This window comes from Procambarus clarkii, chromosome 26 (assembly GCF_040958095.1).
Source record: "Procambarus clarkii isolate CNS0578487 chromosome 26, FALCON_Pclarkii_2.0, whole genome shotgun sequence".
Classification (NCBI taxonomy): domain Eukaryota; kingdom Metazoa; phylum Arthropoda; class Malacostraca; order Decapoda; family Cambaridae; genus Procambarus; species Procambarus clarkii.
The window spans coordinates 28965673-28976661 of record NC_091175.1 but is presented as its reverse complement, the minus strand read 5'-3'; the positions used below and the strand labels follow the sequence as shown (position 1 = coordinate 28976661).

At 45.4% G+C, this 10989-nt stretch overlaps 1 protein-coding gene across 1 annotated transcript; it reads right to left on the bottom strand.

Annotated features, from left to right (window-relative positions):
- Positions 1-577: 577 nt before the first annotated feature.
- On the bottom strand, positions 578-1073 carry LOC138368884 (UPF0430 protein CG31712-like). The gene is made up of 2 exons (XM_069331600.1): positions 842-1073; positions 578-744 (listed from the first exon to the last, which is right to left on the bottom strand). The coding sequence occupies exons 1-2, from the start codon at positions 1071-1073 to the stop codon at positions 578-580; spliced, it is 399 nt and encodes a 132-aa protein (XP_069187701.1).
- Positions 1074-10989: the final 9916 nt, after the last annotated feature.

The window sequence follows — 10989 nt, the reverse complement described above, 5'->3', positions numbered from 1 at the left end:
ACTCCTCAGCCATAGTGGCAGCCGCACTCAAGGTCTGTACCAGCTGTTCCTCTAGGTATGTCTTGAGATCTCCAGACTGACATTCCTTGAAGTCCTCCAATAATATGAGCTGCTCGAGTTGATCTTTCGTCTTCACCTTTCGAGATGCACACCATTCCTGAAAGAGCCGTTCCTTGATGTTCGCAAACTCTGTGAACGTGTGCTCCGGGGTCTTCTTCAGGTTCCTGAACTTTTGCCTATAAGCTTCAGGCTCCAATTGATAAGCCATGAGCGCTACATTCTTCACCTTGTCGTAATCGCTGGAGTCATCAAGGGACAACGTGGAGTAGGCAATTTGGGCCTTCCCAGTCAAGACGGACTGGATCATGATGGCCCAATTCTCCCTTGGCCAATCCAAAGAGGCAGCAACCTGCTCGAAGGCAGTGAAGAACTTTGAAACTTCTTTTTCATTGAATTTTGGGACCATCTTTATATTCCTTACTGGGTCGACACTACTTGTTTCCTTTGTTTTCCTCTGACCACCTAATCGTAGCACGTCTAACTCGTGTAGTCTTTCCTTCTCCTTTTCTTGCCTTTCTCACTCTTCTCTTTCTCTTTCTCGCTCTTCTCTTTCTCTTTCTCGCTCTAACTGCTTCAGTTCCATTTCTCGCTCCAACTGCTTCAGTTCCATTTCCTTCGCTATTTCCTTTTCTTTCATATCTCGTTCTAATTCTAATTTCTTCCACTCTATCTCACGATTTATTTCTAAGGTACGCATTTTGACAGTTAGTGAACAGTTCATCCGCCTCACTTTCACCGTCACTGCCTTTATCTTCCTGTTCACTGGAAGCTACGACCTCACTTTCCTTTGTACTCTGTGCCTTGCTTTCCAGCTTCTCCTCAGCCTTTAAGTGCTTATGAACCTTCGATAAGATTTCAACACGGGCATCACTCTCGCGTATTTTGATCCCTAAATAGGCACTTACTAGCACAAGTTCCTGCTTTCCCAGATGTTTCAGTCTAGCAAGACTGTCCTCCTTGTTCAGATATTCCTGAACATCATCTAGATTCTCAATGGTTATTTTCTCTGTCATTTTGTCACTAAGTGGCGCATGAGCACTTAACACACTGCTTCACTTAACACAAGGCACTTATAATAACTGAGCACCGCGCTCACCAATACTGCACTTAATCACACTGAGCACTGCACTCGCCAATACTGCACTTAATCGTACTGAGCACCGCACTCGCCAATACTGCACTTAATCACACTGAGCACTGCACAGGACATGTAACGTCCTGGGAAATAACAAACAAGGGAATTATTCACACGTGGTTGCACTACGTCACCACCCCTACCAAACGTACTTGACAAGAGGTCGGATCCCGCTGGGGATGCCAATTATGTTACAGCCCAACCCGTTCTCGCAAATTTAATAAGTCAATATTGACTTATTAAATATGTGCATAGGTGACATACTTAACATAATAGATACCCTTAAAAAGATTCATAGAAAACACCGACCTTACCTAACCTTGTTAGTATCTTAAGATAAGCATCTTATTGCTTCGTAATTACAATTATTACTTAACCTATAATAGGTATAGGTTAAGTAATAATTGTAATTACGAAGCAATAAGATGCTTATCTTAAGATACTAACAAGGTTAGGTAAGGTCGGTGTTTTCTATGAATCTTTTTAAGGGTATCTATTATGTTTAGTATATCACCTATGCACGTAGGTAATAAGTCAATATTGACTTTACGAATTTGCGAGAACGGGTTGAGTAAAACACAATGGGGGAGGTGCAGTGAATACGACACTTCATCAAATATCAATATATTCACATATAATCACTTTCCTATCACCTCATATATAATCCTAAAGGAAGTATTTCTGAACTTAATATATACACAAGTGTCTCTCTCATAGGACAGTAAACGCTCCTCGATTCTCAATCGATGCAGTGTTGTCAGCTACCGTGTTCCCTCAACACACAGTACCGTCCTCAACCAGTACTGGGGAACACCAACGAGTCTACCCTAGCCACGGGCCAGCCAAAACCCAGTCTCACTAGGTGCTCTTCGTGCACGCCCACAATCACTCTCCAGCCTGGTGCTGTCAGAGAACATCAGCCTCGCGCTGCTGGGCCTCTACAGGTACAAATACAAGGGTAGCGAACCCCTGGCAGGAGCTTCTTGCAACTCGCTGGTTACACTGTTCCGTAGCACCTCACTGTCAGTCGTCTCTTCCTCTAGCCAGTCCCGGGATACAACGAATTCTGTCACTGCCACTTCACAGGCAGACAGTAGAACACTTCACAGTTCTTCTCTGGCGGCGGCTCACTGCTTCTGTAAAGCAGAATGGAGTAGAGAGTTATTGGCTGCCCTGGGTAGACTGACTGTCCTCGTACCACAGCAGCACTACGTCGACTCTGTGGGTACAGACACGTCATCAGTACACTGGTCAGTACATGGGACACTAGGAAACATCACTTACGGACTCTGACATAGACATACCACTCTTCCTTCAGTAGATGGCACTGATTTTCTAAGCGCCACCTCACTAGAGGTCAGCACCAACTACCTCTCGAGCTAACTCCAACCAACCAACTGAGTCTCTAACCACGGAGACTTTACAGTCTCCGTGGTGTAGTGGTAAGACACTCGCCTGGCGTTCCGCGAGCGCTATGTCATGGGTTCGTATCCTGGCCGGGGTGGATTTACTGGGCGCAATTCCTTAACTGTAGCCTCTGTTTAACGCAACAGTAAAATGTGTACTTGGATGTAAAAACGATTCTTCGCGGCGGGGATCGTATTCCAGGGACTTGCCCGAAATGCTACGCGTACTAGTGGCTGTACAAGAATGTAACAATTCTTGTATATATCTAAAAAAAAAAAAAAAAAAAAAAAATAGGACAGGAATCTAACACCTCTTGCTGGAATAATCCTGTCTCCACTAGACGTGGGTAGGGTAGACGTGGAGGGTATTATCAAGGGAAAACGCCAAGCTGTAACAAACTAGGCTGTTGTAAGAATTATTCCAGAAGGTTCCAGAAGTTCGAGTAGGGACCTGACCTCTCAACAACGCCCAGTCCCCTGGGAATTAGCAGGTCTGAGTCACAAATGGCGGGCATCTTTGTTCATAGCTGCGTATAATGAATCATCCTATAGTATTCAGTAATTTAGAGAAAATTAGCCTTTATTCATTTTGCATTAAAATTGTATTGTATAATAGTACTGGATACAATATCAAGAGTATTCTAATTATTGAGTTTAAGTCACCATCAGTGACGTCACGAATCAGATCTAACTTTTAAGGCGGAGTGACCGGCGGTCATAGGTCAGCAGGGTTGACATGTCTAATATTTCTCAAAGTTTTAATAACCATTTTTGTGATCGGGAACAGCTCTGCCGTTAGATGTTTGTAATTTAATTCAGTAAAATAATTCAACCAGTCTGGATCAATTAAGTACAACAGAGGTTAATTGTTATAACTTAAACCTGGCTAGTAACTTGGTAGAACTTTGACTGACTAGGCGGAAGGATACAATGCTCTGTCTGGGGTAGACCAGACAAGAGAGAGATCAGTGTGATCTGCCGAGCAGCTGGGAGAGGTCAAAACATCTTACCTCTCCCCAAGACCAGCCCCAACACCGAGAGCTGGGAAACATAGAGGTATAGTTGCTATGGTTATGTATAGAAATAGTCTTCTCATTTGCCATTCAGGTCAAGTAGGGAGTGTTAAAGTGATAGGGAGTGAACACATTTAGATTTTGTTTTAGTTTTCTTTTAATAAATTAAATTTGTTATTAATTTGCATTTTATTGTTTCCATTTGGTTATGTGTAAACTTGTCCTGGTCACGTGGTCCACACGAGGCAGAGTTGCATTGGGCGCCGATTCTAACATCGGATCGGAATTCATCATCCCCATCTAATTAATTCCACACTCAAGTTTCCGAGGTTATAAACTACTAGTGGGGATCAAGCCCCAAGGTTGATTAATTAGCGTGATCGATCCAGACCTCGATCATTGCTCTGTAGAGCTGGTCTGGTGGTGGCAGCATAGAGGCGACTCTAGGGTTTTGATCAGAGCTTAGGTCACGTCATACTGGGTGTAGAATCCTAAGTCGGTCAATCGTCTTAGGACCACGTGGCGTGGAGTTGGCTTTGGTAAAAGTTTTGGAGTCCCTTGGTAGAGAATAATAAGTAAGAATACGGGTAGAGGGAGTAGAAAGAAGGAAGTAAAGAGTGAGGAACCAAACCCGTGTTACAATGGTGCACAGCGGTGGTTTCAACAATTTTGTTTGAAATTGTTGAAAGGCTCACGCATCTAGCCGTTCGAACACGTGCGCGGATGCTAAGGAGACAGCCGCGGGCCAGGATTAGCAGTGCGCCCCACAACAGTGCGGTTGAGTGGGGATTGGCGAATCTTGGGTCATGCGGGCTGATATGATTAAGGTTTAGTTAGTAAGATTAGGCTGTTAAACTAGATTTATTGAAAAGGAGACCGCTCCGAGTTGATTGGACTGGGTACCATACTCGACCCATTGCAATTAATTCAGAGGTGTTGGGAGCCACCATACTCTCAACAGCAGTTCCTTGAGGGCTGTCGGGGGCGGATATATCTGTGGGACGCCAGTAGATAGTCCGAGGGCGTTATTAGACGACCCAAAACGCTAGGAAAAACGTAATCCGTGAAGGGCGTTGCGGCCTCCGAGGGACGGACTAGTAACCTACCTAGCAGCGATTCAACAACTAAGTGATCGCACACTTAGTGGAGGTTGAGTCGTCCCTAGTCATAATTGTTGCTGAAAGCTGCGTGTCGCTCTGTTGGAACCTAGATGGTGTGGCCTCTAGGCTAGGTGTGGTACGGCGAGCCGGTAGGGACAATTATAAGATTAAGTCGAGTGCATTTTTGAATTAAGTATACTTAAATTTATAAAGTAATTTCCGTTTATTTGCGTTGTTCTAGACTAATTTTTTTCCCCTAAATTCAATCCCCGGTTAAAATTTTTCCCAAGTGTTTAGCGTTTTCTTGCATATTGGGCTAAGTGCGTACGTTAAGTTTTGTTATTCCCTGTTCTATTAGTCTAAGTCAGAGGCGTTGTTAATCCTCTGGACTTAGGGCTATATGTCGGTCACGATAGATAAGTGAAGGAGTTTAAGGGATAGTAAGTTGCGTGTAAATGTTATTTGTCCGTGGAATATTTCTAAGTATTTTGAGATAAGTTTTCGGCTAAGTCAATGTCGGAAAGTCGTTAACTGTAATTAATTTGTATTCGTGGGTCACGTGTATGTTCTGGGCGTCATTAGGATTCTCCAGTCGATGCGAGTGATATTTTCTAGTTGCTACCAGTAAGACGGTAGAATTGTGTTTATAGACTTAGAATTCTGTTTTCAGTAGAAACGTAGGTGGAAAATTTTCTAAGTCCAGCTTGGGCTAGAATCTGACTTTTTGGCGGAAATTCTAATTTTCATGTTTTGTGTATATTCTGGGGTCAGTATTACTCTCTAGTGCGCGCAAGGGACGTAATTCTGTTCGTAAAGCATTAAACAGTGATAATTACATTTTTGCCGAATTTAGTTATTTTTCGAGAAAATCGTGTTGTAATTTTGTCAGAGTCCATTTGAGGTGAAAATCTCGGATTTTGACGAAAATTCGAATTTGAGTGTTGAAACCGCCCGAAGTGTCAGTATTGTTCTGCATACAACGTCAGCAGTAAATAATAACGTATTTATATCTGGGAACGAGAAACCCAAATTTTTGTGAATTAAAGGAGTTTTGTGATATTTGGGGTGATAGAAATTTTTTTCCCTCGGAGTCAGAAAAATTGGCAGAGTCCAGCAATTGAGTAAAAACGCAGTTTTTGAGTAAAATTCAATTTTTAGTAAGCATATATAGGTCCTGGGTGTCTATATTAATCGCTAGAGCGGTTTATTAACGTAAAACTAGTTATTTTCCTTCAGAACAATAATTTTGTTTTTTCAGCGTTTAAGCGAAAAAGCGCGGGACTTAGTTTTTTTCAGCGCAGCTGGTCCCGCTCCATCAGTCATCAGTGGCCACGCTGCTCACTTCAAGCGCGCTTAGTATTCAAGTACAGGAAATATTCTTTATTAATCCATCACGAGTGCTGCGCGTTAGTGGCGTTATCATTTAAATTGTTTTATATAAATTAGATTCTTTAATTTTTTTTAACGTAAAGGACTTAGGTTTCAGCAATAGAACTGCGGGATATTTCACGGTCAGACACGAGTGCGGGGCAGACACTCATTCATTGGATTCACTTCAGCGATTCTCTCGATAAATCGGTGTAATTCCTATTTTGGGGATTTAGTAGTTTTCTCTTAGAAGAGAGTTGTGATTTTTTTTTATTTGTGTAAGATCACGGTTGTAGTGAGTCCGGGTCGAGGGTGTACTAAAGGGTAGTTTAGAAGAGACGTGGTACACCAGGAATCACAGAAAATGTTTAACCCAGATAATGACCAGTCAGTGGGGACCAGTGGAAGTGGAAGTGTAGAGGACAGCACCTCTTCCGACACTGGGGACCACCTAGGTACACCTCATCCGTCACTACAACAACCCCAACCCCATCCTCAATTCCCATACCAACCCCATCCTCAATTCCCATACCAACCCCATCCTCAGTTCCCATACCAACCCTTCCCCCAACCCCAGGCCACTCCATACCCATTCCAACCCCAGGCCACCCCATACCCATACCCATTCCAACCCCAGGCCACTCCATACCCATACCCATTCCAACCCCAGGCCACCCCATACCCATACCCATTCCAGCCCCAGGCCACCCCATACCCACCCCAACCTCAATCCACACCCCAGCCTGAGGTCACCCACACCATACCTCAACCCCAACCTCAATCCACACCCCAACCCGAGGCCACCCACACCATACCTCAGCCTCAACCCCAACCTCAATCCACACCCCAACCCGAGGCCACCCACACCATACCTCAGCCTCAACCCCAACCTCAATCCACACCCCAACCCGAGGCCACCCACACCATACCTCAGCCCAAACCCCAACCTCAACCCAGTTCCCAACCCCAGGACCCACCCACTGCCAGTAGCTCCGCGTCACATACAGAGGGACTTGTGAGTCTGATTCCCAAGTTGACTCTGCCGACACTCAGAGGTAGGGAGTTGTCGCTTATTAAGGTGGAACGCATCCGCCAGGTGGAAGACTGGCTTTGTGAAATTGGTTCGATGCTAGAAGCTGTCCCGGGGGATAGATCGAAAATTGCTCTCGCTATGGGGGCTTGCGTGCACGTAGCCGGTCCACTGGCGGGATTTACAGAGTTTCAGCACCTGACATCTTGGCCTCAGTTTGTCCAAGCGATTAGGGACAGATTCAAAGACAAGGTTTCAGAGGATGAGGCTTACTTTTATCTCGAGTCACTTAAGAGGGATGACCGAAGCACTGTCAAGGATTTCGGGTCAATATTAAAGAGAAGGGTTGACGACCTCACTAAGGAACTGGGGTTCGATTCGAGTCAGGCAGAGCAATTCGCTAAAGAGTTGTTCTGCAAAACGTTACCTTCCGATATGGGGCCATTGTTCCTTGCGGGGAGAGCGGGTGTGAGTTATAATGACCTAGTCCAACAGGCCGCCACAGCCCTAGACAGGCAGACGCGCGCAGGGACATCGGGCACTCAGTTGTCGCCATACGTAGAGGCGGTAAGTAAAGGCGAGGGAGCCAAGCCGAGTCACTGTGGCGCGGGTTCATCAGGCATGAGGCAGCCCTCAGCGGCAAGTTCGAGCCACCCTGCGCAAATTGTTTGCGCAGGGTGGCTCGAAATTGTTTGTTGAAATTGGAATTGAAATTGGCCACCCGAAATTGTTCGGGTGGCCACCCGAAATTGTTTGCGACAGAGGATGACCAGATTGGTCTCCTTGATAAGATCGAGCACACCATTCCAACTGGTGACCATTTGCCTGTGTACACAAGACAGTGGAGGTTGCCGGAACAGGCAAAGAACATTATCAGGGAGGAGTGCCAGAAAATGTTGAGACAGGGCGTGATAGAGCCTAGTACGTCACCATGGCTCTCTCCTGTTGTGCTTGTTCGGAAACCGGACGGTAGTTATCGTTTCTGTGTTGACTACCGGAAGGTGAACGAACTAACTAAGGGTGATGTGTATCCGTTGCCCCGAATACAGGAGATAATAGATCAATTTGGTGCTGCTAAGTATTTCTCAACTCTTGACGCAAAATCGGCGTATTGGGCGATTCCGGTGGCAGAACAAGATAGGGAAAAAACAGCATTCTCGGATGGTAGGCACACTTATCAATTCCGTAGGATGCCGTTTGGTTTGAAGACAGCGCCTTCGTCGTTTCAGAGGGCCATCAACTTTATCCTTAGTCCGGTACTGGGTAGGCATTCTTTAGCGTACCTGGATGATGTTGTGATATATTCCAGGACGTTTGAGGAACACCTGCAGGACTTCACTGAAACTTTGAAGTTGTTAGATCAGGCAGGTTTCAGGCTGAATGTTCAGAAGTGCACCTTGGCGGCTCAGAAATTCAAATTTCTGGGGTTCCAGGTGTGCCCAGACGGTATCCGACCTGACCCAGATTCTTGCCGCGCCATTGCTGACATGCCTATTCCAAGGACAGCAAAGGACGTGCGTAGGTTTTTGGGGGCGGCCGGATATTTTCGTCGTCATATTGAAGGTTTCGCTGGCATTTCAGCACCCCTGACTGATCTGACAAAGAAAAATGCGAAGTTTGTGTGGAAATCTGAACATGACGAGGCCTATCGCAAACTGAAAGACCAACTAATCACGACACCGGTATTGGCTATTCCTGATTTTGAGAAAGAGTGGGAAGTGCACACTGACGCCAGCGGTATTGCTATTGGCGGGTGCTTAATTCAGCGAGACGCAGATAATTTACCCCATCCAGTAGCCTATTTCAGTAGGAAGGTCAAAGGACCTGAAGTTCGTTATTCAGCTACGGATCGGGAGGCACTGGCAGTAGTAGAATCAGTTAGGTATTTCGAGCCTTACCTATTTCAGCGGCATTTTGTAATCTACACAGACCATCGAGCGTTAACACACATATTTAAAAAGCGAACGAAATGCCCACGAATGTCACGCTGGTCTCACGAACTTTCGGCCCACTCATTCCAGATCTTGTACAAGCCTGGTCCAGCACATGTTGTGCCAGATACGCTAAGTAGAAATATAGCGGCAGTACAGATTAATGAAAATATTGAAACCATTCCATCAGATAAAATGAGAGAATACCAGATGAGCGAGCCTAGATGGAAAGAGATTATTGAGTATTTAGAGGGAGGAAAATACCCCAAAAAGAAAAAGAATTTACCTATACATGATTTTGAAATGAAACAGGGCGTCCTGTATTATGTTAATAGCCAGAATGATAGGGCAGTATTTCAGCTAGTTATTCCGGACGCGTTGCGGTCATCAGCGTTAAAGCTCGCACATGCTTCAAAAATTGCAGGGCATCCGGGGATCTTTAAAACGCACTTAAAAGCAAAGTCTCTATTTTATTTTCCAGGATTACTTTCTGAGGTAATCAATTTCGTGAAGTCGTGCCCTCGTTGCCAGAGGAGGAAAGGCACCCTTAAGGTACAAGCCCCACTTCAGGAATTTCCTGAAATTCGTGAACCGTTAGATCGTGTGGGGGCCGATCTGATTGATTTACACCACAGTCATGCGGGTAACAGATATGTGTTGGTGCTAGTTGACCATCTGTCTAGATACACTACACTAGTTGCATTACCTCAGAAGGATTCTCGTACGGTTGCAGATGCGTTCTTGCGTAGGTTCGTTACTGTATTCGGACCTCCTAAAGTTTTAGTCTCTGACCGGGGTCAAGAATTCAATGGGAATATATTTAGAGAAGTTTGTAAGATTTTAGAGACAACTTCGGCTTTTACAACGGCCTACCACCCACAAGCAAACGGAATGACGGAACGGACTAATCGTTCAGTCAAGGATATGCTTGCAATCCTTGCTGAACATGATGCAAACACCTGGGATGAACACCTACCCTATGTTCAGTTCGCCTTGAATACTGCCATCCACCAATCAATTAACACCCAACCACTTCATTTGTTTACTGGTAATTCATGCAATTTCCCGTCAGGTCTGCTTAACAGACATAATGTTGCATACGGGGAGGACTATCCTTCAGAGGTCCTTGGAAAAATGAGAAATGCATGGAATATTGCAGCTGAAGCGTCCAAGAAGGCACGGACTCGGTATGCTCATTTTTATGACAAGAAAGTGCGCCCTCTTGAGTTGAAGGAAGGAAGCCTCGTATTGAGAGTGAATGAGGCTGCGCCCGCCAATCAGAGCAGGAAACTAGCTCCGAGGTGGCGAGGACCCTATAGAGTAATTAAAAGGGCGGGGCCGGTTAATCTTGTTATAAAGGGAGTGTTCGAGGACCAGGTGGAAAGGACAATTCACGTGAATAAATTGAAACATTATCATGCTAGAGAGGAATTAGAACTGCCTTCAGCGGGTCTAGTTCCTGACTCAGCAGTGCTGACTCATGGCTTCACCGACGAGTCAGAAGATGAGGATGACCCTCTGTCATCGCTCATCAGTAGTCAGGTGCAGTCTCGCCACCCTATGGTGACGAGATCTCGCGCTATACAGTAAAGTAACTTCCTTGGTTAGTATAATTTAGTATTCATTAGATTTTCCTGTAAAGGCAATGAGATGTACTATGTCTATACTTGACTCAGGTAGCAACTTTTACCGTGCTCTGGGGTTCCACCTCCACCAAACCCAGAGTATATCTATGCTTCCGCTGTGTTGTGTCTGTCTGTTCCCAGGTCTGATTGGTACACCGACCCAGTTGTTCCAGCCACACGTGAACCCTTGTCTGTAAAGACCGAGGGGGGAGGCACGTTACACAAAGCCCTCCCCCCACCAGACCCAGTAACCCATACATCAGTTACTTTGGGGATGAGTGACTGTCCAAGAGTCACCCGGCCGACGCCTCACGTCACTAA